Raw genomic sequence first — 27881 nt, 5'->3', positions numbered from 1 at the left:
ACCTTTCTGGTAATGTTTCTGAAAAATCGGCTGCCACCGGCCAGTCTTTTAGTTTCAACAACATCTTTCTACCATTAGAGTCCGTTATTCTTTTGCTTTCGTCTTCGAAACCGTCCCAAAACTGTTTCATCGATTTGCCTTCTACCAGCATACCGGTCATGCAGTCGATCAAATCATTAGTAAAATTACCAAAGTCACGACAAAACGAACTCGGACTCCACAGATGTGGATTTAAATTTTTACCTACGTCACTAATCATCACCGGTTGACCTCTTTTCCACTGTTCCTGTAAATATACGATCAGCATTAAACATATTATGGTCATCAGCTATATTTGTTATATTTATTTGGGACATAATATATTTGATTTAATGCAGATAAATAAAATAGAACGGCGTAACTACGATTTTATTAAATCTAAAAAAATATTTGAATTAGGATTTACCCGAAATAGATCACTGTTTGTAGGATCCTCAGGATCTAAAAGTCTTAACAGCTTTCCATCACACAGCCATAAATGGGGGTTGTCCGGAAAAAATTGTCGGCTTTCCGCTAATGTCATAACGCGTGGAGGTAAAGGCTCACGTGGAATTCTTTTCAGATATTTACTTTTTTTTCTGACAAAATGTTTCAATTTATCTATTTTCGAAGATGAATTTGATTGAACGCTTACTCGTCTACTTTTTGAACACTGTGAAGTACAAATAAAAATCGATCGTTAATAGGTTGGATAATATGATTTTTTTTTTTTTTTTTATGAGCGTCTATCTTACCCCAGCCACTTGTGGTTCAATTATATTAGCATTTTGAGGGGGGCTGATTTTGGAGCTTTCGGCTACATTACTTTTGGGACTGCTCTCAGGCTTTGGAATTTTTTCTTGTTTTTCAAAAGGAACCTCGTTCTTCTCATCATCCTCGTCAGAGCTAGAATCATTCTACAAAAAATAAATTAAAAAACGGGTGAGACTCCACGGTCTAGTGAGATAGGTGAACAGATGAATGATAAATCTATATTGGTCTTTTAAATATGAAACCAATATACCGTTGCTCTTAAAAAAAACCATTATGAAAAAGGTCCGATGGATTATTTCTAAAGATAGTTAAAATAGCAGTAGAACCAAATTTCTAAATAAGGTAGAGGTTGAACTTTTATGTTTTTAATTTTACAAAAAATAAGGCATCTAAATTTTGAAAAACCAAAAATGTTAAGTGATCAGAAGAAAAGAAAAACAGTAAAAAAAAAAAAAAAAAAAAGAAAAGGAAGTTTAACAGTGAAAATGTTATAAAAATATTTCTAGAATATAAAATATCTTTAACTAAATAACTAATATTGTTTAATGAAAATTCGTTTAAAAATCTGAATTTATTAAAATTTCATTTTGTAACGATGATATAAAATAGTTTTGTGATTTTCTGTAATTTTTTTTATTTACTTCAAAGATTATATTATGAAAAATCTTGTAACCAATTTTAAATTTGATCATAACTTTTACACTTAAACCTGGAAAATTGGATACAAGTTTTGTAAATTTTAATCTACAAAATGAAAGTGGATTTTTTTTGATTTTAATAATTTTGTCAAAATGTAATTATCTAACGCTCGTATATTTGGGTAATACTTGTGTGAAACTCAATTTATTTGCATTAATCAAAAATCTAAATGTATGAAAAAACTTTGTATTACATTTTTAACACTTCTTGTTCAACCAAAATTATTTTTTCAATATTTTTAAGAAAAGAAAGAAAACATGAAATTTTAAATTTTCTATAAATAGTTCAAAAAATATTTTAAGATTATACAATCTATAACAAACGAAGATATAGCATTTATTGAAAATTTCAAGTCTTTGAGATTATTATTTTTTCAGTTAAAATGCAAACAAAAATTCGATTTATGTATATTTATTACATGTTTAACCCCTACCGCAAAAAATGAATTTTTCTTGGTTAACAAGTTCCATACATGTTCTGAAAATTATTGTATAAATTATACAAATTTCGTACTAATAATAAATATAAAAAAAAATCATAAATTTTTGGATGGGAGGAGGGGGCAGCGTAAAGGACATACAACATACGACTCGTACAACAGATTATAATAGATGCAATAATAATTAATAGTTATATATTGAAATAAAACTACAAAATGTTAGAATATGACATATTCACATAAACATTGTGCACAAGTAGGCACATAAAAATGTAATAAGAATGAGAACTATAATAATAATACAGTCACATTCTTATTACCTACATATTATGTTAATTTATAACTAGGACTAGAATTTTAATACATGTTTCATATTTTTTGGTGGTTGTATGCCATTCTTTTTTCCTAACTTGGTTTCATATATTAAATAATTTAAAATAATAGACTATTATTTATTTTTTAAATAATAGATTATATATTATTTTTTTCATATATTACTTGTTTGAATAATTATTGCAATTATTGTCTTTCAAGCACATATTTAATACATTATACTAGTGTTAATTTGGTAAACAAAACAAAAATTTATTATTTTATATAATTCTAACAATATTTTTTTTAATTTCGATGTCTTTAAAGAAATACAAATTTAAAATAGGTTAGTTTATGTAATTGATTCAGGACAATGTAATTAAAACATTTACTAAAAAAAAAATTTATTCGACCATATGAAATCTTTGAACCAAAAATATAAAATGTATTTATTAAAATGCATATTATTTTAATCTTTCATTGACAAAAGGAATTTTTTTTTTTTAGGTTTTTGGTAGTATCATATTTTCAGCTTATTTTTAAATTATTTTCTTATAATGAATACTTTGAGTTTGAATAAAAATTATTATACGACCGACATTTTCAAAAAGTTTCAATAACATTAAACAATTATTGAAACTATGTTAGTTAAATTAAATTAGAAAATTTAGCTTCACTTAGTATAAATGATTTAAAATTTAAAATATAATTAATTTTTTTGATTTATTCAAAAATACAGACTTCTCAAAATAGTATTAAGAATTCTAAAAACATGGTTTTTTAATTGCTATAATAGCAATATTAATTGTATTTAAATACAATATTTATTGTGTATATATATAAGACTTAATAAAACCTACTCATTAAATTCATTAAAATATGTATAGTTAAAATTTTCTAAAGATTTAAGGTGTGTACCTAAAATAATTTTTTACTTTTATTCAATGTAAAAACGTTGACCATTTTTTTATTATTATTATTATTATTATTATTATTATATTTTATACATGACTTAATAAAATAAATAAATATAATAATAAACAAACTAATAATACGTAGCGTAATATTGGTACTAAATTATATAGAATGATTTGAAATGAAACAATTTATTTTATGATATCTGAAAATTTAGTGAGCAAATGTAAAACCCTATAATATGTTATATATCAAGTCAAGAGTTATTTAATATTTATGTAATACTTAATATTTTATACATACATATTTAACTATCACATATTCTACTGATTTTGAGATAGAAGTTACAAATCAATTTAGCGAAATTAAAAATTATATTCTAAGTAAACCACAATGATTTAATGTCATAAGTTTTATTTCATTTTAACTAATGTCATAATAAATATTATTAAAAACCCTTAAGAAAGTGCACACTGGATACTTTTAAGAAGCACTATTACTATTTATTAAACATTTATCCAAGTCATCGGCAGAATAATTATACGATTATTACAGTATTACCTTATAAAACAATAAAAATTCATCAAGAGAGTAAGGTACTTAATTACCTATCTTAACCAAAATATTGCCAATAAATAGTCACGCGCACCCACTAGTGTGCGGATAAGCACAATGGTCCGTAATTGGACTTACAAACTAAATAATTAACTAAATGAAACATAATATTCATAGTTTTGTAAACACCAAAATATATCTGTTTTAAATAAAATTATTTACCATTGACGAAGGAAATGGATGGCCCGGGCAACCACATTCAATCTCAATGTTCCACTGTTTACAGACATCGTGCAAATTAGAGAAGACAATGTTCATTGAGTCACCGGCCACGATTTGTGTTAACATAAGTCGTTCGACATCGTGGTTGTGCTTACTGTTACAAGTCATCCACATAAACGTGTCCTTTTCACGTAAATCCTTTTTAGTCATTTTCGCTGCATTTGGTGACTCCGCTGTGCCATTGAGTCGTGCCTGATAGACAAACATAATATTCTCGAGTAAATATTTAATGTTGTACAAACATAAATTTAAACCTATAAATTTCTGTTTTCAAAACATAGCAACATTTAAAATTTGATAGTTATTGGTAACATAATGTTATATAAATAGACTGATTGAAATCATTTAATATTACCTAAAATAGAAAAAACAAAATAGATCGTATTACAATAAAAACTATTAGTAACTAACTACTCATTTTTCTTCATTAATAAAGTATTTAATTTAATTTTTAAATATTTAATAATATTAATAATAATTATAAATTGTTTAAAATCAATGTTCAGTTGTATAATGTATTTTACAAGAGATACCAAGAAAATTAAAAATGATAACTTTGTAAAAAAAAAAAACAGTTTTATAATAACAACTATATTATTTTACAATATTGAATTACGTGCTTATCTGTTTATCTAAAATAATAGTATTAAATACAAGGAGAATAAAAGTATTAATTAATTATTTTATGAATTTGAACTTGAGTACTTATACTTTATGGTTGATACACAAATGAAAAAGGTAAATGTACACAATGTTTAAATTAAAAATACAAGTATTATACATACTTGTATATGTTTCAATTTACATAAATTGCATTTTCAACATTCAACAAAAAACGAATTTTCTTAAAAATATATTTATATTCAATCGTTTAGATTTATTACTTTTAGTACTCTGCTAGTATAAAACAGCTGTTTTTACAAAATTAAATTTAAACAATATCAAAAAATTCGAAAAGTATATTTGTTATTCAACTCATAATTTCAATAAGGAAACAAAATCAATTAACCAAAATAATAAATAAATTGTAAATATCAACATGCTTGACTTTTTAATCTAATGATTATGTATACAAGAGCATAGTTATCAGAAAAAAAACTTACTTTGACACAGTCAATGCAAACTCCAAAACCGCATTTTGCACAAGCCCAGTGATAATTAAAAATAGTTGTAAGACAAACATCACACATTTCTCTTACACCATTAGCAGCTTTTTTCCACGCAATAGGTTTATCTATTAAAGTAAAGAAATAATAATTTTTGCTTTGCAATTTTTGCACGATTAAGGTACCTCCGAAAAAATGGAGATAAATGTAGAGCCTTATTTTCTTCTTTCACTAAATAACAAAATTGACGACCGGCTTCAATCAATACTTTTTTCGCGATCTCGATATCCAACGTACTTGGTGGAAATTTTGAGTTAGGCATCCAAAGATTAAGATCATCCTAATATGAATATTATTTATTAATTTACTATAAGCTTTTATCTTGGATTTATATTTAATTTTGTACTTACCACTGTTACATCTTTGAAAGGGTCAGGAAATCCAGCATCCATTAACTGTCCATTTTTGTTAGTGAATAAACGCCGAAATGCATAGAATCGACAAAATATATTATCAACTTCATCTTGCGTCGTAAGATCTTTCTTTTTTTTGGTTAAAAATATACGACACTCTCTGCATTTGTGAATTTTAGGACCGACATTTAAACATGGGCCGGATTGAAAAAAACGTACTTCTTCATCGTCGTCATTTTTACCTTTTTTTAAAGGAATACTTACTACCACTTTTGGTTTTCTACCTCTTTTTTTTGGAATTTTAATTGGTGGAACTTTCTTTTCTTTTACAAAATCTGAATCCTTGTCACTTTCCGTTGTATTTTCTGAAAGTATATTTGAATTAGAATTTTTTCGTTTTTTAAACTTTTTGGTTCCATTGGTCAATGATTGTTGTTCTATATCCGACTCATATGGAGACATTTCTACTGACATTTCTTCTACAGTAACATTATTTTCTGATGCACTTTTTGATTTTTTTCTTTTTTTCACAATTTCACATTCTAATACAGGTGGGGTATCATCAATTTCCGAAAACGAGTTTGATGGATTTTGGTCAATATTAACGCCTGCTTCTTTCAAATCTTCAGTCCATACATGCCGTTGTAGCCATGCTTTTTTTAATTTGTGATGATGAGGTTTTGAATTCATCTCTGTATAAATAGCGGGCATAAGGACTGGCGGAGGAGTAGACGGAGAAGAATCGTGTGTTGATAAATTTGTCGTTGAGACAGCCGATGATGCTGTTGTCGAGACCACGGACAAAACTGGCTTGGTTTTTGATATTATAGTTGGAATACCTGCAGAGGTAATTGTGGGAATATCTGTTGAAATATTGGACGAGACAGTCTTCGTAATAATTATTGGACTAACTGTGTGGTTAGCCAATGGAATAGAAGAAGTTATGGAAGTTGTGATAGTTGTTACGTTAACCACTGGAACGATAGACGGAATGGAAGTTGAGATAGTCATTGTGTTAGCAGATGAATTGGTTATTATATTGATACATGGAATAGCTTCTGTAATTGTAGATGAAATAACAACTGAATTAGTCGACGAGAGAGCTGTCGATAGAATTGTCGATTTTGTCGTTGGAGTGCTTATTAGTGCGTTTGGTGATGTACTTATAATATGGTCAGGTAGAGAAATTTCTAAAACCTTCAAATTTTTAGTTTTTATACTAGAATTTATATCATATTTGCTTGTGGTACTTTGAGGACCTCGTATGGTACGGCTGTTGCTATAATTTAATAATTGTAAAGGAACTTCAGTTTTAAGTGTATCTGATTTGAGCGATCGAGTATTATACGTCACAACTAGATCTAAGGGTTCCGTTTGGAGATCATCGACTGGTACTGCTACAGGTACAAATTCCGAAAGAACACTAGTCGTCACTGTATTTAAATGAGCCGGAGGAGGTTTATTTTCATCTTTTTGAGCTGAAGTTAGAGGAGGATAAAATGCATATCGACCATGCGTATTTAACAACGGACCTGGATGATGTATTTCTTGAGCAACGTCATGATCTTTTGATTGACTAGTGTTTGCTGAAGGCCTGGAATAATGCATAGGCTCCGCTTCTATTGGTTCTATATTATAATCTAACTTGATAGCGGGAACTGAGAGAATAGTAGGAGCACGATTGTTAACATAACCTGTTAGTGGTGCTTGTTTCGATGGGTTTTTATAAGATGACTCATTTCTGACTATAACTGATGAAGCGGAAGCCACATAGCCCTGACTTGAATTCATGTATGGAGTATATGAGATCATACTGTTATAGTTATCACCTTCGTTGGCATTCACTGATATATTTTCACGATTGTAATTTACTGTAGGAACGGTGTGGGCTTTATAGTTATCTTGAAACTAAAATAATAATTATTTTTTTTATCAATCTAACAATAATTTAATTGAAATATATTAATAATTTCTTTAATTATATGTATGGATAGAGTTGGATAAAACTAAAACATTTTGAATGACCCATTTACATTGTATAGGTACTATATTGTTAATACTGCATGTAAAGCGTGTTAAGAAACACTTGTTGCCCATTAAAATGTTTTCAAAAATATTCCTTTGTTAAATATTAAAAATGACTGTAGCAATTGCTCAAATACACAATTTTATTGATACAGACTTATTTGAACGATAAGAAAATAATACTATGAAAAGGGCACAATGAAGTTTTAAAGTAATAAAAACACATTTATAAAATATATTAATATTAATTTATGAATTTAATATTATTGCAATTATTACTTCTAATAATTTTGAAAACATGAATTTTAATTTAAAAACGTGTAAATAATATAATAAATAAACGATTTAAGTAACAAATATATATTATAATTTTTTTAACTGGGGAATAAAATGATCTTAACTAATTATTTATATAATGTATTAATAAAAGTAAAAAACGTCGGTATCAAATATATTAATACTTTAATATTATCCAAAGTTTATTTATAAACGATATTTCACTACTTCAAGGGTGTCAATATTATATTATTCAACATACTAATATGGTCTGAAACTATATTTGTTGAATTTTTCTACCATCAGGAATTTAAATGTATTTTAATAACTAGTAGGTGTAAGAGTTCATATCAAATTTCGTTCTAAAAATAACTCAATGTCGAACAATTTAATTTATTTTTGTCTTTTAGATTTTATTACGATTGAAATTGTGTATTATAATGTACCGGGCATTTACATTTTTTACATTTTTTTAAGACATTAAAAGTGCTTTAAAACTGATGTAATATAAACGAAAAAATTGCTAAAAAATGTTTAATTTCTAGGTAATTTTCCACCAATTTTAGGAAAAATTTCAAAAAACGAGAATGCTACGTTTTTATTTATTAGAATTCTTTACATTTAAAAAAATTTAAATAAGTGTTTTTTAGAAATTATTATGTCAAAAAGGTTTAATAACAGTGAGCAGTAAAATGTATAAAGTTATAAACCTTCAATATCTTTAACAATGTTGAAAGTTTCTATCATGGAAGTATCTATTAACTTTAACTTATCAATGTTATTTGTACTCATAATATAGTGAATATTAAACTTGTACATACTAAATAATTTTTTTGTATCCTTTACATTATATTTTTCAACTATACATACATTTTAATAAAATTATAGAAAATTATACATATATTTTTTTAAAACTATAAAGCAAACACAGTTTTGATGAATATTACAAATACATTGTAAGTAGCTAATTTATCAGTGAGTTCTACTAAATTTTTATTTGGATTTATAGTTTATTTTTAATATTTTATTTGATTAAATTAAATGTTAATCAATTAATAACTTTTTGTTAAAATGACTTTATCAAACAAACTAATAACGAAATTTCAAAATTAACTACAATTATGACATCTATAATAATACTCACAGACAAAGATGGTCTAGTAGATAATTGTTCGATTTGTGTCAATCTAACAGGATCATATGACAGATTCTTCTTTTCTTTCCATTCTTCTCCTCGATTATTGGTTGTTGAGAGTGAAGAGGGTCTATGTTGTGACGCGTCTTCAATGTTATGCCCTTGACTTGGGTATACATTTTTTGGAAGGGTTGGTAAATTCGATATCCAATTAGTTCTCTGATAAAATAAATATTTAAATAGTTAATATATAAAATTATATACAAACATAAAGTATAATATTTTTAAGTATTTTTTTTCTCTATCTTCCATATTCATCTTTAGCTATTAGATAATATTCTACTTTTAGTTTAAAATCATTTAACCAGAATCACCAAACTTTGTGTATTCATATTGATTTTGTATACTGTATCTTAATAAAGTTCTGATACATATTAATTGAATAAGATGAACGGTAGGGAAATTAATTGTTGGATTAAAGTTAAATAGGTATTAATTTTATGAATTTGCCATAATACAAATTCGCATATTAAAAATTGTGTGTTTTTCTATTATATAATATTTAAATATAAAATAGTGGATTTGAATAAGTTTCATTACAGTTTGAACAAGTTTTAATATATCATGCATAAATATTTATTCAGATAATATAAATATTGATATATATATATATATATATGTATGTGTGTGTGTGTGTATATATATTTACTCGTATATATTAAACCCATAATATAAAAAATATTATACACTTGTTATTTGTATGAATTTGAACATCGTTCCTGTAGTTTTTTATTTTTAGCAAGATTATTCCTCGCATATTTGTTACCAAAATTTTTATAACAGGATATAAAGTATATGTTTTCACATTATTATAAACTACAGTAAAAGCAAAATAAAATGTAACGGAAGTATTCTGTTCTGAATTCAATTAGCCATATTATTCAGTATAGATTACACTATTAAAGGATATATTTCCTGAAACACAATATTCCTTTATTCATTATTTTATAAAATAAACTCTACACATGATGCAGGAAAATAAAACGCAATGATCCTTTTACAAATATTAGCTAGGTATAACATACATATATGAGTAGAGTTTGTTTTCAAAATGTTTCAAATATATTTTAGATTTACAAGACCAATATATGTTTAAAATATTAAAGAATAATTATTAATTATATATGATTTTATAATTTTTAAGTACAAAAAAAAAAACTATTTGGTGTTTTAACTACGTAGTAAAACTAAAATAAAAATGCATACTCTTTGCTGTTGCGCAAGTTTAAAACTCTCTTCGAAATGGTGGTGGACAGCTGCCTCAGCTTGTTGCTTTTCATTGTGTTCTCGATTAGATATTTGCTGACGGTTGACTATTCGTTCGCTTTCAACTTGTCCGTATTCACTGGGATAATTTTCATTAGGTTGACCACCGGCAGATCTTTTACCACCACTGATTGGACCACTTTTTACGTACAACGGCGATATCATTTTTTTAACTTCTGTATAATCTTTTTCCGCGTTCCCGCTAAAAACAAAACTTTTAATAAAATAATTACGAGAATCGAAATATTTGAATTCACGTGAATAACCTATTGAGTCTGAGCTGTTCGTTGGATCGGTGGTAATAATTAGTCGCCGGATTGCTGTTAACAACACCAGACTGTTTCCACAATATCCCCGTGGCATCTATTGCCGGTTGAATCGGCGACGGCGAAAGAACAGACTGTGGATGAAAAGACAGTACTTGAGGCATTTGTGTATTGTTCGAAACGAAGAGGGTCTGATGTTGTACACTGTCCACATGTCTTATGGGCCCGTCCATGGACTAGAAAACAATTATTGCAGTTAGAATAACTCAGCTCTAAGTATAACGCATATAGGTTTAAACAAATTATACACCGATATAAAATTCCGTCACTTCTATATTAAAATATCGCTAAGAAGGAAAAACAAAGTAACCCAAATTAGAAAATTTGTGATTTACAAAACAGGATAGGTAATTTCATATCATAAATTCATTGATGTACTGATAACTGCATTAAATGAAGTGTGATTATTTAAAACAAATAACTTGAATTAGCTTGGCATCTACTATTATTTATCACTCCATGACTGATTATACGGTGTCTTCAAGCCGACATGAGTATTTACACCCTCGCTATATATTCGTATAAAATTACCATATCACTATTTAAATAGGTATTATATATTCTATTAGCAATCGGTAAACTAAGTTAAATTATTTGTATACTCGTATAATAAAGACACTTTTAATTTAGATACAACTAATTGGCATTACTAATGAACTAATGAAACTTTTTTGAATTTTTGATAGCTTAATTGTTTTTTATACTAAGTTTAACTATTGTATAATTATGATTGCTTTTTAACTTTTGTATTAAACTTCTGTTTTTTTTTTTAAGTTACTCTTCTGTCTTTGAACAGAATCGTAATTTCATGTTTTTAATTTTATTTTTATAAAACTCAGAAGTTAGACACTTATTATTTAATAATACACAATTACACTCATTATTTAATAATAAAGCTCACTACAATAATAATAATAGTGTGATTAGCTATAAGCTTTTAACAAACAAAATGTTAATTTATTCACCGCAAATGGCTTCGTTTAAACGATCATAAAACTCTTTATTGAAACAATTTGTCGCAATATTATGTCGCAATCAATCTGGAATGGTTGTACTACTACTAGTGAAAATTTAATATAGCTGCTCAAGAATCTACCGTCTACTTAGGATTTCGTTGTACTCTCATACACGAAACGCGTCAGTATTATTCCAACAATCACAATCAACGCCAAGATAGGTAAACGGCTGATATATTATTTCAGGTTGCTTGAAAGTGATCACGTGAGAGGTGGCTTAAATACGTTGTCGAGGAATAAAAATGTCGATCAATCACCGAGTTAATACTTTTGCATACTTCTCAGTTAATCCTTAAATGGATTTAAAATTCTAAAGTACCATTACACAGCATACCAATTAACGTGCACGATTCAAGTCAATTGGTTTAGGCTACAGAGTATTCGAATTGTTTTTCGTAAAATTACCCAGGTTAAATATAATTTGGCCCTCTAACACATCGTCTTTGCGTGCTATTTTCTTTTTTTACTTATTACCACTAGAAATCATACAATAATATTACAACCGTGGTTAGGCAAGTCGACAATATATGCCACACAAGAACTAAACACCTTATTACTATCGGTAAAATAAATTCATATTTATTTAAAAATAAAAATAAATTAATATGAATATTTCTTTCTGATATATAATCTTTACTAATAACAAAGAATAATTTAATAAGAATATTAACAAATAAATAAATTTATTCATTAAAATAATTAATTAGAGTATAGTATTAATAATTATTATTAAATACATATGAAAACAAACGAGTTTTCTACATCTGATAATGATTTTTTTAAATCGAAACTGATAAAACATATTTGAAAATACAATAACATTCAAGACGAAAACTAGTACTTATTTTTCTATAATTTGTTTATATAATAGTATAATAATAGTTTATTAACGCGCATATAGGACAATTGAATTTTACAGAATTTATACAACAATTATAAAAATTAGCTATAAATAATAATGAATAATGATAATATTAAAAATAAAAATAATATTTAACGGTAGTCTTTAATTTATAATAATTAATTTTTTTCTTCTACATTATATATATTTATATTAATATATTATTAGGTAAATTTAATAATTTATATAATTTATAATATTAAATATTTATTTATTTAATCATATATTGTTAATACTATTTTCATTTTACGAGTGATTATAAAGTATACTTTCTAAAAGTCCTTATGTGGCTGAGGAAATAAATGGGATTTCCATATTATTAAAAATAAGGAGTTATTCAACAGCCAGTTAACTCAAAATATTTTAAAATAAAATACATATATATTCCTTGAAAAATGGGTTTTGGACAGTAAATATTTTTAAAAACTAAATTAAACGTACACAACAGCTGTCACCAAAATATTAAGTTTGTGAATCTATAAAATTTAAATTACTTAAATTAAAAGTTATATTTTATAATTAATTAATGTTTTTCTCTTCGAATAATCGATAAGATCGAAAAAATAACTAAAACCAACCAAGCACATATAAACAGCATTGCATTGAATAAAAAACTCGTATTCATTTTATATTCATTCCTATGCACTCCTATGCATATGTTATAACGAAAAAAGTATAATTTGTAGAACGGCAAGAATTTATAGCGTTGAATATTTATATAGGTTCAATTAACGTTTATTTTTTAGTATCTGCCTAATGTTTTTTGAACTAAAATTATTTTTTAAATTATTCAAAGGTGAAAAGAGATAAAAAACTGTTTGGTCATCGTGACTCATCAGTCATCACTCAATTAAAATATTATATCATGAAAAAAAAAATATACTATAATTCTATTTAATTAAATTGTATACATTTTATATAATCTTTTATTTGTGTTTAATGTTTATTTTATACAAAGGTTATTATTCTATTTAAAATTATTCCAGATAAAAAAAATACGTAAGCAGCAAATAAAAAATGTGGTATTTATTAGGTTGATCATATTCGGTTCGAAATATTAAAATAAGTAAAACATGAAAATTAAAATTCAATATTTCGCAGGGCTTGTATTTATTTAAACCCGAGAAAAAATTTTAATAGAATAATTATTAAAACATATTTAATATTGCTATTTTCCAATGTTGCAAAGATGATATACCTTTTAAATTATCTTAAGTATTGACAATAATACAATTGTTAATCATTGAATTTACTTTTAAAAATAAATGTGCATATATTTATAAATTATAGACAAAGGAATGTATAAATGAATATATAAAAGGAATGTATAAATGAATATATAAAAAATAATTTTAAATACAAAATATTAATACATTTAAAAAAAAAAAAAATTGATTTATTATTTCTATGAAAAATGTATGTTGTATTATAAAATATGTTGTATAGTAATATATAAATTACTTAACCTATACTTGCGTTATATTATATTGTCATAAAAAAATAAAGAAAAATTAAATTTATTTGAACTTTTAAATATGATCTCTAAGTAGTTAAATCAATATGTATTTTGTTAAATGTTATCGGCTATTAATATTATCTTTAAAAAGAAACATTAAGTTATATAGTGTTGCAATGTTTTACTAACGTGTATATTATCAGTTATGATTCAAATAAAATAGTTACAGAGCTAAATAAATTTCTTTTTTGAAAATACACGAACTTTATACTTTGAAAGAGAATTTTTATTTTTATAAAATATGTAACTACATATTATTTAATTGCTAGTAGAACTGAAATTATTTGTTGTTGTTTTAAACATAAATTATATAATATGTAAAACATATGACAAAATAATCGATAATAAACTATAAATTGTTTCCAACATTATTTAATCGAATATTAAAAAAGAAAATTAATTTTAGTTCCAACTAATGAAATATGAATTACCTTTTATCCAAAAACAGTAAAAAACACACACAAATATTTCTTATGGTAAATAGCTTTACAAAATTTAATAAATTAATAATTATTTTTCCCTTTAATTTTCATAAACATTGTTCGTTGGAATTGTTTAAAATATTAAAATAGTTCTTGATGAACTCTCGCGGTCAATATATAATCACGTTTACTTATCATTAAATCGAATACGATGTTGAATATGACTTTTAAGTTATTTCAATCGCCTTTCGTGCAATGTTAACAATGTAAATAATGTAAATATTTGCTTTTTTATATTAAACTCGAATTTAAGTTATTTAAATCGCCTTTCGTTCAATGTTAACAATGTAAATATTTGTTTTTTTTTTATATTAAACTTGAATTAATTTCTTCACTCATCTGTACAATTTTCACAAGTTTTAATCGAAATATTTTCCATAACTGTTTACGGTTTTCCGATAGGACTTGGCATTTGGCGATTACAACTGAACCAAAGCCATGTACGGTTTAGAAAATTGTTAATACTTTTTGGGTGTGCACTAGAAGGATATCAACGTACCTGTATTATGTTGGGATCCCTCCAGACGGGTAAACTGTTGAATGGCGGCGGCTGCTGTTGATCGTTCAGCGGCGACGTGGCGGCCGCATGATCGTCAGAACCGCTGAATGCGCTCGAATGCGAACCGGACCGTTCGTCGCCCGAGTTGAGCGTGCGCGACGAACCGAGACCCGAGTCGGACCGATCGGTTTCCGTATAGAGCGCTGCAGCCACGATGGGATGGGCCGACGCGGACGAGGACGATGCGGATGACAAGGACTGCTGGAGCTTTGACGGAAACGACGGTGCAGGATTGGCGTTGCCGGTAGAAGGCGCGGCAACTACTACCGGATACTGCTGCTGCTTTAGTTGCCGATAACGGTAATGCTGATATTTATGCTGTTGCAATTGTTGCTGCTGCTGCTGCTGTAGTTGCTGCTGTTGCTGTTGCAATTGTTGTTGTTGCTGTTGTTGCTGATGCAGTTGCTGTTGATGTTGATGTTGGCGTAACATTTGCTGCTCATGCTGTTGCTGGTGTTGCTGTTGAAAGTGGTGCAATGGTGGTGGCGGAATCCTTTTGGTTTCGTCCTTGCGGACCACAGAGCCGCCACTCTCGCCGTTGTTAATCCTTCCGTCGGTCGGTCTTTCGTCCATGAAATGTGGTGGGGGGGCCCAGCGAGCCGTCCCATAAACATTATCCGATAGAACACCGGGCCCGACCCACGCCAGCGGTCGTCTGTGTCCTGACGTTTTGCACGATCTGTGTACACTTTGTTCAATCCGAATATGCCGACGGCGCGATGGACTGCGAACACAAAAAGCAACGGGACACATGTATTATTGATACGCTCGCTGAAAATGAAAATATCTATCGTCCGATATTGCGCAATCGACGGACAGACGTAGGTTCAGGGCTTTAAGTGAGGATATATAAGAGGGGTCCGAGAGAGAATCCATACCCTACTAGACAGTACCTTAAAAGCTTTCCCATTGACATTTTCCGAAGAGTTCAACTGTTTGGTGAAAATAATCAACCATATAAAAAATTACAAATTAGTCGATAAAACTTTAAAAAAGTAAAAAAATAATTCTTTTTTATATCTGTTATCATACGACTATTACGTTTTGTTGGCGGTCGACCGTAGTTGAATTGTACCAAAAATAACGTTTTATAAATAAAAACTAAATCATATTCAATATTAACTGTAGTAATTTTATGGATAAGTACAAGGAAAGTTTAAATATTATAGGGATCATAAGCATCCCTGTAGTTTTAAGCCCTAGACGTAGTATGTATTTTAGAATCTTGGAGATATTATTTAACAACTGCAACAACAATACGCGACGAAGCGTGACGAGATGGAATAAGTAAAAAATAAATAAAATATTGAGCGAGAAAGAAAGAGAAAGAGAGAAAAACACGCACAATTATGCTCGTGTGTATAACGACGAAGTAATTATTGTTCACCGTATATATGTTTAATTATTAAACCAAAACATCTTTATTCGAGCGCGTATCATCCTTATTCTTTTAATTTTTATTTCATTCGTTTAAAATTAAAATATCGTTTTACACTAAAGAGTGCCGGTTTCTTTATTAAAACTAATATACTGGTATACAAATATATATTTAAAATATGCTCCGTTCAAAAGGTAACAAGGTTAATAAACTCCGGTCTCCGTGGAACTAAAATAAAGTTTATTAAAAGAGTTATTTAAACATAATAATGTATAAATTTATACACGTATAAATGCTTTCCGCAATATAATATTATACTTAAGGGGAGTAAAACTCCACAGGGCAAGGTATAACAACAATGTATTACGCGATTATTATACAAGGTGAGATCACGTCATTAGTCTAAAGCAATGGTTCTCAACCGGGGTGACATGTCACCCAAGGGTGACATGGACACAGTGTAGGGGTGACACGAAATCTCCACAGGAAAAGGAAAAAAATTAGAAAAAAATTAATTTTAATAAAACCATATTATTACCACAACAGTCATGTAAATAGCATACCTTTAAGTTTACATCTTTATATTATTTAGATCCAATGAATACGTGCAGTATTGTTATTAACGCAAAATCGATGTATTATCGATTTTTTTATCGACTTAACCGGGGTCGTTAGTTATTTTACAGTCGTTAGATATGTAGTATTATTATATACAAATAAAATAAATAACAAGTATAAAAATCTTTAAAAAATTTTCTCTTTTTTTTTTTTAATTTTAAGTATAAACTTTATAATATCAATGTTTATTGAACAATGCATCTCAATAAATTGTAGGTGTTCTACTGTTTTCTTCTGTTATTATTCTTCTGTTTTTATTGTTTTTGTTATTTCAAGAATTATTCTAAAATACACAGTTAAGATTATTTATTATTTTGATGTTAGGGTGACGCGGTGTTTAATTCTAGTGGCTAAAGGTGACATGAATGAAAAAAGGATAAGAATCACTGGTCTAAAGCTTTAGTTTACACTATTTTAGTAGTTTAATCAAGTAGTGAGTGATTTACTAATTACTAAACACTTTAGTAGTTGAAATATGTTCAGAAAATTAACTATTTTAGTATATTAGTAATAGTTTTGGTACTGCGAATGAGTATAGTAAAATAATATTAAAAAAACCGGATTTTTAAAAAAATATTGGTACATAAAAATCTAATAAATATATTATTAATTTTCTCTGATTTTTTTTTAATTTGGTAAAAAAGTTAACAATATTAATGTATATTACATAATCATTTCAACCCATATTATTGTATAATAGCCAATCGAAATTTAATTTATTCCAAGATTTTTGTTATCATTTGTAACAATTATCTTACTATCATTAATTATAAATAAATATTTATCATTATAACCCCAAATAATTAACATAGGTAAGTAATGTATAAATAATCAATATAATCAGATCAAATTTAAAAAATTTAAATTTGCCAATTTATAAACGAAATAAATTAAAAGTTTTTACGGGTGTAATTTTTACTTTTAAGTTAATCAGTATTATAATATCACCTAAACCATTTGGATCACAATTTTGTTAAATTCTATATTTTCGGTAAACTTGTTGTTTATTTTTAAATAAAATCGTAAAGCGGCAGAGAAAACCTACAATGCAATTTATAAATGTTACGTTCAAAAAGTTTACAGTGCAATTTGAAGAAAATTTGTTCATCCAACTTGATAAATTATGTTTACATAATTTCATGCCGGAAATCAAATTTAAATTTCTTTTTAATCATTTATTGAAAAAATTCAAAATATAAGAAGTGAAAACTTGTTGGAAAACATCGACAAATTACCTATAACTAGTGAACTTTCATACATATAAACAATAAGAAACAAATCATAATGTTATTTTCATTCAATTATATACATTAATACAAGTACAATAATTATTAATAATATACTTCTAGATATCAATACAATATTTAGTGGAGTAGGTATTAAAAATATTTCAAAAATGTATGGTGAATCAGTGACAGATTTGTGTTATTGAATAAGATTTGTATTGAATATCAAAAAAGAACAGATGGAATATTATTTATGTATTATTTACACCTTTTTTTACCTTTTTTATACCTAATTTATTGTGTTTTAATTATCAGAGTTAAATTTAAATAAAAATTATTAAAATATATTATCTATGTAAATTATATGTACTATTATTTTAATTTTTTTAAATATGTGTAATATGTTAAAATAGGATTCATTTTTTCATAGATGAAAGTTATTAATAGTGTGTAGTAAAGTTATATTTAAATTAAAATCTTATAATTTATAACCAATTAAGCGTACACAAAATAGAAAATAAATTATATTAATAAATTATAAAAAAAGTACACATTAAAATAAGTAAAATCAAAAGTAAATTGCCTGAATTTCCTGAATACATTTTCTGACTCCATTTTAGACCTTATTATGTTAACGTATTCATATTTTTATGGCATTATTTATATGTGCTATATCTACTATGGCCATATCATTTAGAAATTAAGAAAAAAGGGCTCAAAAATCTAAAAATATGTAACATGAGTTTTAAATAATTTAAATTTATTAATATATAAACCTTAAAGACATAGTGGGTATATGCTATTTTCCCATATCTATAATAATTTATTAATGCTATAAAATCCTAGCCATTTTTATTGATTGCCACTTTCATCATATTAACTTTTAGATTACTTAATGAATGTTTTTTTTTTTTTTTACAATTTTTAGCTGTATTTATTTAATCACAAAAATATATTAATATTTACAAAAGTTTTTTGCATAATGCAACCCGTCAGTAAATGTTTTTATATTTTTATTTGGTTAAGGGAATGTGGTAAATTTTATAAAAAAAAAACAAATTTGATTGATATTAGAAATCCAATTTTTTCTTATCCTTTGATTATTATACAAAATATCATTGACATTAGTGTCAGATTCAGAAGAGGAATCTTCAAGAAATTAGTAACAAGCAAAAAATAAAAATAAAAAAATTGAAAATTGTAATAATGTGCACATATAAGAAAAAGGTTGGATAAAACTTTTAGGGCTCTTCAAACTAACATAGTTGTAATTTTTTTTCTTAAAATAGGAAAGTAAGCCATGAAAATACTATAAATATTGTGGACAGTTTAATTTTAATCTTGTTTACTTTTTTAAACAAAAATTATAACAATGTAAGTTTCAAAATTTGTCAATTTATACAAAATTCGTTGTTTTATTTTTTCCCTTTTTTTTTTTTTAATATATTTTAAAATATTCCTTCTATTTATAGTACACTGGAGTATTTTAATATGTTCAGGGTGTTATATGAAAGTGGTAGAAGCACATTGAGAACTTCTCGGTTATACCTTGAGAAGTTCCCTGAAAGGAATCAATTATCACATTCAACATATTCCAATGTTAAACAAAAATAATATCATTTTTAAGATTTAATAAAATAATAAAATAATAGAAAAAAAAAAAATGTTCAAAATAATATTTTCTTAATACAAAATATAACAAAATATAATTATTGTTTTGTTTTTTTATTATTGTTTGTTTGAATATAACTAAATTTAAGAAAAAAAATATAATAATTTTGGCAAATAATTATATACAAATCTTAATGAAAGTTTATGTACAACGAAAAGAAATATTAAAAGAAAAAAAAAAGGTAACATTGCATTATTTAATTATTTTATTTAATTTATTATTATTTAACTATTTTTATTGTTCTATTCATTAATCAATAGTTAACATGCATACTTTTGGTTTAAAGATACAAAGAAGCTGGAATTTTAGGCGCGAGCATTTAAAGATATACGAGTATATGAGTTGTTAAAACTGTACACTTTATTACACACGTTATTTTATTTAAATTTTTTTCTCAATTATTGCTTCGAGAGTAATACGAGTAATAAATAACTAATATTTTATTAACATCTAGGAAACGATCATACCTAATTCTACCGCTTAGCTACTACTTACTTCTGCCTTACTATTCCAACTGTACAGTTTAATTATGGATTTAAATTATATGTTATACTAATGATTCTATTCATTTTTCAGTAACGTATAAAAAAAAATAACGACTCAAACATTCATGACCACCCCATAATTTGAGCGGCTCATCAAGATTTTCTTGGTAGCCCACTGGCACAATAACCACTGTATAATAGCATTTTTTTCATTTTAATGTTTGAATTTTTGAAGTATAGTTTAAATATATTTTTTATATTAGGTTTTATTTTAAATAATGTTCAATATTACATTTGTTACTAAAATTTTTGAAATACACGTATACGGTACAAGTGTAAATATAAGATATTAAATGATGATTCAACTAAAATCGGTAATCACGATCGCTTATAGTTAATAATTCATAGTCAAATAAAATTATGCCACACGCTATTTTATTCGATATGTACATCCTAAGATCGTACATTCCTAATCTTCAAATTGATATTTAAAATAATACATTTTTATTTGATTAATTATCTGTTTATTATTTTTGAGGACACCCTAAATAATATTTCGCAACCACTAGATTGAAAACTAATATAAAATGTATACTATAAATTTTTTTACAATTATAAGTATTAAATGAAACATTTATTAAATGTTAATTGAATAATTAACTTCTTCAATAATATAATAATAATATTGATAGAATGTTTTGTTTGTGTTTAGATTACATTTCAAATGCATAAAATATTTTAAATCACATGATTTCATGAAAAAATAATTCGTAATCACCAATTTTATCTTGATAAAACGTACAATAATTGTACAATAATTTTAATTATTAAATTAATATTTTCGAAAGCTTTAAGAATTCATAAGAAATCAATGGTTAAACTTAAACACTTTAACATAGCTATTTTTGAATTTTTTTTCAAACTGTAAAATAGAATGTTTAATATTAAAATTTGAGTTTTGGATATAAAATAAATATTTTAATACAATTTTATTGTAGCGCATGAGCTAAGGACTTATTTATTTTTTATTACTTATTTTATTATTTTATTTATTAAAAATAAAAAATAATAAACAGAAAGAAAATTATTTCGTTTATCGAATCATCCTAGAATATATATATATATATATTAATTAAATATACGTCTTATAAAATATAATTGTAAATATAAAGATTTAAAAAAAAAAATTTTAACGAAGTAATCGGATTTATCGCAATAGCTGTTTTAGAAGAGGTAGAAGAAACTTAAAGAGCAAAGCGAATATGGATTAGAAAATGGATCGAAATAAGGGATAATTGGACATTGGAAGCTACAAATAGTCTTCTAGAATAGAACTAGAATTTAAAGATTCTAAGGAAAACTTCACCACTCTGAGAATGTTTGAAAAGTGCTTTAATTTTCTTATAAAAGTACAACCATAAATTCAACGCAGTGATACTAACTTGAGTGATACGATTCCTGTAAAAATAAAATTGCAAGCAGTATTATTTTTTATTGCTACGGGATGCAGTTTAAGAACAACAATCGTGAATCTAAATCGGTCTTTCAAACACGTCTACTCGATAAATTTCTCTTTATTTGTTATTTGATTAAATTACTAACATAGTGTGAATTAGACTTAAATGCTGTGCGGTAGAACGTACGAAAATTAATGTACTCAACGGAATTCAAAATGTTATGATGTTAAAACATGTAAAGTATTATAACAAATAAACAGAAGAAAACATCGGCAGATCGTCATTCTGAAAAATACGCAATAATATTATTATGCAAATTATACGCCACATGATCAAATTACAGATAAAAAAAAAACGATATATTTTGCGTCTGGAGAATGCGTCATCACTTTCATAATACACTGAAGAATACAATAATTGAATTATTTTAATTATTAAAATAGTGTATGGATTTTACACATTAAAAGAATAATCAGTAATCACTATTGCATTAATATAAACTTTTAGTAAAATTATTTAACTATTTTGACAAAAATTGTTGTTTTCTTGAAGATTTATATACAATATCGAATAATAATCATTAATCTATAAATGTATTTATAAAAAAATATTTATATGCAAATTAGGATTTTTTTCAATAAATATATGACATAGATTTACATTTAAAAATTAAATTGTTGAAGTCTTATAACTCGTTATTTAGTAAAAGCTTGCATTGTATAATGGATACTAATTTTAAATTAATTTATAGCGATAATGTATAATATATTTCTAATTATGAAATTAAAATTTCAAACATTCAAGTAAACAAAGAAAAATTAATATATGAAGGAATCTTATGATAATAAAATATTGTAATTTAAATTATATATACATATATATATATATATATATATATAACATAATTATGTTTTATATTTTAAATGATCTATTATAATTAGAACACGTATTATGTAATATATAATATGTAGTAAAACCAAATAAAGTTAGTAATTATATTCAGATTTTCTTTGTATTTTTTCCACTTCGCCTGTAAGACTAATTTGGTTATTAAACTCACTTTATGCTGGTCTCAAAGTGAGTCTTATTAACGGCGTCTACTGTACTCGTATATTCTTATAAGTAGGTTACAACATCACTGTTTTATAATTATTTTTTGAGGATGATCTAGTAAGGTAATGGATGCAGTTGAGACAATATCATTTTTAAAAATTTTCTTATAAATAATACTTAAGTCCGATAAAAATACCTATAATATAAAATATTTTTTGTGGGTCGCGACTGTCGACCAGTCCATCAGGCAGTTCAGATACTATGATTGTTTATAATACTATATACCATACTTTTATTTATTTTAAGTGTTTATTTATTTATTTATTTTTTTTTTTTTGGGAGGGGGTCGCGTTATCAACAAGCCGTAAATTTGTGGATCACCATTACAAAAATGTTGAGAAACACTAGTACATAGGATATGTCCTTATCAATTTATTACAAAATCTCAATGCGTTTCCGATTATTCAATTCGATCAAAATATGTAAATTATTTTTTTTTTTTATTAAGTAATTGATATGCATAAGTAAAATTGAGAGTATATATTTTTGTAATACTAAGATAAGACATCTATGGAATTTGTTGCAATTATAGTTATTTAATGTATCATAATTTTGCTGTACACATATTTAGGCAATATATTGTATTGTAATTATATAAACTCAAGGAAAATTAAAATTAAGAGTAAAATCTATTTTTTTAATCTGCTGTTTTAATTCACTTGTATTTCATTGGCCGATAATAATAATTATTATATTCTTATATATTTATAAGTTCCCAGCGCATATATATATTTATAAACAATTTTCAATAAAAATAATTCAAATAAATGTCAAGCATATTTTTCTTCTTATGAAAATTTATTTTCTATTTATACAAGAGGAAATCATTCAGAAAGTAATTTTATGATTACTATGTCTATGTGTAGTTCAGAGGAAATAAAGTCAAATAAATTCTTATAAACTTCAGAAATGAATTTAAATATATTTTTTGCGCTGTAAGATTTAATTTCCAAGTTCAAGTTTTTTTTTTTTTTTTATTCTAGAAAATTACACATTATGTTTGTTTTTATAATATTACTACTCTAATTGAGTCGAATAATTCGTGTATCATAAAATAATTTCTATGTACCAAAATGTAACTTATTACACTGCATCTTTTTTAAACACATTTATTTGATATAATTATTATTTTATGTTTATATTTATTATAATAAACGGGTAAACCCCCCTTATTGTGTTAACAGAAGTTGTGAGTAATTTTACTTAATAACTAGAATATATGTATTATATAAACTTATGAAAAACTATAATAATATAAAGACATAATAACAGAATAATAGTATAAAGATTATACAAAAGAATGAATAAATAATAATAACATAAAAAGGTTCACCAATAATTGTATATAGAAATTTTAAATTAAGTAATAACTCAATTCAAAGCTATGTAGACATTATGTTTAAAAAACAGACGTAAAAAAAAATTAATATGACTGGTAATACAGTTACCTAACTAAAGTTAAAGCACAAGAGAATTATAGTGCCATTAAGACAAACAAACTAGCGTATTTAAAATTCTAAATACTATTTTAATATTATATTCTTCAAATAAAATTACTCCAAACGCTGGGGAATAAATATATATCAATTTAAACATATAGAAATTAAAAATGTTGAAATCATAAAACTAACGAAAAATTTAAAAAAACATAAACTCTTTAATAAAAATAATTGTGAAGTATCAAAACTAAAAATATTAATACTGCAATTAAACACTACAGGGATTTGAAATAATTTTTATCAAAACCATCAGTTAAGAGTTTGTTTTATTAGGAAAATAAAACCTCTGCAATAATATGGCATAAAAAATTTAATAAAAGATCTTATGATTATATGTCTTTTGAGTTTTCAGTTTTCTTAGATATTAATTAAAATATAGGTAATATATCACTTATTATCATCATTTATAATATAATTTATCATTAAATAATTTAAGTATAAACTTAATTATTATTTAATTATATTACTAACATGCCAACTAAGTATATGTATATATGTAACTATTAAATACAACTACTCTATGAATATTGATAATTATTTATTCCTAATGATATAAATATATTATATATATATATATATTATATATTATATATTATATATATATATATTATAAATATAAAAAAAATCAACAACTAACACAGATTCAAAATATAAACATGTAATTTTTATTATAGGTATCTACAATTGTTTAGCACACCAATATGTAAATTAATTATTTTAGTAACAGTAAACCATTTCTTTAACACATAAACACATTTATAATATAAATTTTCTTAAATAAGCATATTATTTTTTACTAATTAGCTCGAAAAAAAAAACTTATCTTATTATGCAGGTAAACGATTATTAATAAATTATATAAATTCGATATTACCTGGTCACAATATAACACAATACAGACTTAAACGTACATAAATAATATATATTTAATTAAATTTATGAACATTTATTTTATGATAAACGGAAGTTGAAGTCTGATAAAATCATGGTTACAAACAATAATATATTATTAATCTATGCATTTTTCAAAACATACTTGTAAGTAATTTTTTATAACTTCGAAAATGTATTTAAACATATTCAAAATATATAAAGGTTAGGTTAAAATTAAAAAATTATATTACTGCAATAATCTTAAAAACCTATTCTTAGTGAAAGAGGTCGGGTGAATCAGTTTTTAAAGATAATTGATATAATAGAACCAAATTTCTTTAAAAAAAAAAAAAAAGACATCTAAAGGGCGTAAATTTATAAAAACTTACGTAAATTACATTAAAATGCTATTATGAGTATATATATTATTAATTTTTTTCTTCTTTGATTACAAAGGAAATATTATAAAAAATATTCTGTCAAATTAACAAGCTTTAAGTATTAATTGAGTTTTATTAATTTTTAACTTAAAATGTTGTGGATTTTAGTGATTTTTGTAGAGTTTTGTAAACTAAAACATTTAATTTTCATAAGTTCATAATACTTATTTATTTTTTAAATTATATTCAATTTTTTTCTTACTAATCATTAAGATAAATATATGAGGTACTTAATATTAAACTTTCAAAACTTTTATCAAACCAAAATATTATTATCAACATTTTATAAAAAAAAAAAAAACTTAGAAATTTTCAAATATATATAAATAAATCCAAAAAAGTTATAATCTTTTGAATACTATACCGTCTATAACAAGAATCTCTAACCTTTTTTTACGATGGGCCAAAACTGAGATATACTTTAACATCACGGACTAACATTTTTTAAAGGAATAAATAATTAAATTGAAGAATATATAAGATTCATTCAGAGGCAGATTGGCCTACCGGGAAATCGGGAATCTTCCCGATGGGCTGGTCCTTGTTTGGGCAGGTCTAGATTATTATATAATTATCGAAAAAAAGTTTAATTTTGTAAAATAAATAAAAATCATTAAAAAAATAAATATATATTGTTAAGATGCATAAAAATCAAACTTCAGTTATAGTTTTAGTTATAGTTCAAGTTTTAACTGATTAATTATGTGACTTACCCAAAACTGTTATAGCTATAATTATAGTAAAGTTATTGTAGATTTTATTAATTTATGGGTGAAACTAAACAAATTTTGAAATTAATGTATAATAAAGCATTGGAATGGGTAAAGGGTAAAATAGTTTAATTTGCGGTTCATAGGCCGGTTTGTTTCATATTTTCTGGGCCGAAAATAATTGCCAATCCGCCCCTGGATTCATTTATATTTTAGAAGAATGTTATTAAAATTATTATTAATTTTTATAATTCAAAATTTATTTTAATGAAAAACGACTAAATTACTTAATGAAAAGTTTGAAATTACTTGTATTTTATAATGTATTGATAGTTTACATCAAACTTTGTTGTTTCAAACAGTGTCGTTTATAAGTGTTCCATCGCTTAAGTTAAGTTTATACTTACATTTCACATTTTTCATTTTTTAAAACGTCTGTTCACATAAGTAAGTACAGCTAAATATTAAAATAATTTCATATGCACATTTTTTCAGATTTTGAATAATACTGAAAACATATTAATAAACTTGGCGGGCCAGTTTGAAAAGTTTCTCGTGCCGGAACGAATCCGTAGGCCGTAGTCAGGTCTATAGAATACAATAATATTATTATTAAAAAGAAATTTTAAGTCTTTATAATTATTATTTTTGCATTCTCGATAAAAAAAAATATTCAACTCTGATAAAAACCAATAAATAGAAAGTTTTACCGATTTTTAGAATTGTTTATCAGTTTTTGCAATTATTTAGAAAACTGTTGAGAAATTTGTAAAATAATCCTCTTTTAATACAATCCGTAAAACACATCCTAACAATTCTACAATTGTAAGAATCAGAGCTGTGTTTTTAGTCAAAATCATGTAAACAAGAAAATACACATATATTGTAGTAGAATCAATACATTCTTAATTTCACTCAGAATCTGAAAGTAGGAAATTTTTAATTTAAAATCGGTTTAACCTGTCGGTTTGAACACATTGTATCATAATTTACCCACGAAAACATAAATAATAATAATTTTGAATCAGTTCAATAACATAAGGTTAGGTTATTTTTTAGTAATTATTTAAATTAATAATATATCATAATAAACATCTAATTAATATATATATATATGTATATATTAGAGTGGTCCTCTGGAATAGATGGCAAAAAAAAATACATTTTTTTTAAACCCCCCCCCCCCCCCCCCTAATAATATTTGATTACAATAAAAAATCCTATGAAAAAAATTTCAGAAAAATTAATTAATTTTAACACGTGCCACAAGAGCACAGAAGTTCGTTACAATAGAATATTCGTCAAAATCGTTAATTTTTTCATGAAATCGATTAT

The 27881-nt window shown here is 25.3% G+C and overlaps 1 protein-coding gene across 1 annotated transcript in view; it reads right to left on the bottom strand.

The window, feature by feature from the left end:
* Nucleotides 1-27881, bottom strand: part of LOC112688630 (lysine-specific demethylase 3A-like) — a 70015-nt gene that overhangs the window by 2062 nt on the left and 40072 nt on the right. Inside the window, exons 2-12 of the mRNA XM_025561915.1 lie at nucleotides 15016-15799; nucleotides 10542-10777; nucleotides 10216-10477; nucleotides 8959-9168; nucleotides 5511-7421; nucleotides 5289-5440; nucleotides 5098-5230; nucleotides 3935-4186; nucleotides 774-935; nucleotides 446-691; nucleotides 3-286 (exon numbers count right to left, since the gene is read on the bottom strand). Of these exons, the coding sequence (XP_025417700.1) occupies nucleotides 3-286; nucleotides 446-691; nucleotides 774-935; nucleotides 3935-4186; nucleotides 5098-5230; nucleotides 5289-5440; nucleotides 5511-7421; nucleotides 8959-9168; nucleotides 10216-10477; nucleotides 10542-10777; nucleotides 15016-15648 (4481 nt within the window). The 5' untranslated portion in view covers nucleotides 15649-15799. The remainder of the gene's footprint in view (nucleotides 1-2; nucleotides 287-445; nucleotides 692-773; nucleotides 936-3934; nucleotides 4187-5097; nucleotides 5231-5288; nucleotides 5441-5510; nucleotides 7422-8958; nucleotides 9169-10215; nucleotides 10478-10541; nucleotides 10778-15015; nucleotides 15800-27881) is intronic.

Source organism: Sipha flava, unplaced genomic scaffold (assembly GCF_003268045.1).
Source record: "Sipha flava isolate LNK unplaced genomic scaffold, YSA_version1 3_pilon_pilon, whole genome shotgun sequence".
In the NCBI taxonomy this organism is placed as follows: Eukaryota; Metazoa; Arthropoda; class Insecta; order Hemiptera; family Aphididae; genus Sipha; species Sipha flava.
Note: the sequence above shows the minus strand (reverse complement) of the source record. Positions and strands in the feature narration are given on the sequence as shown.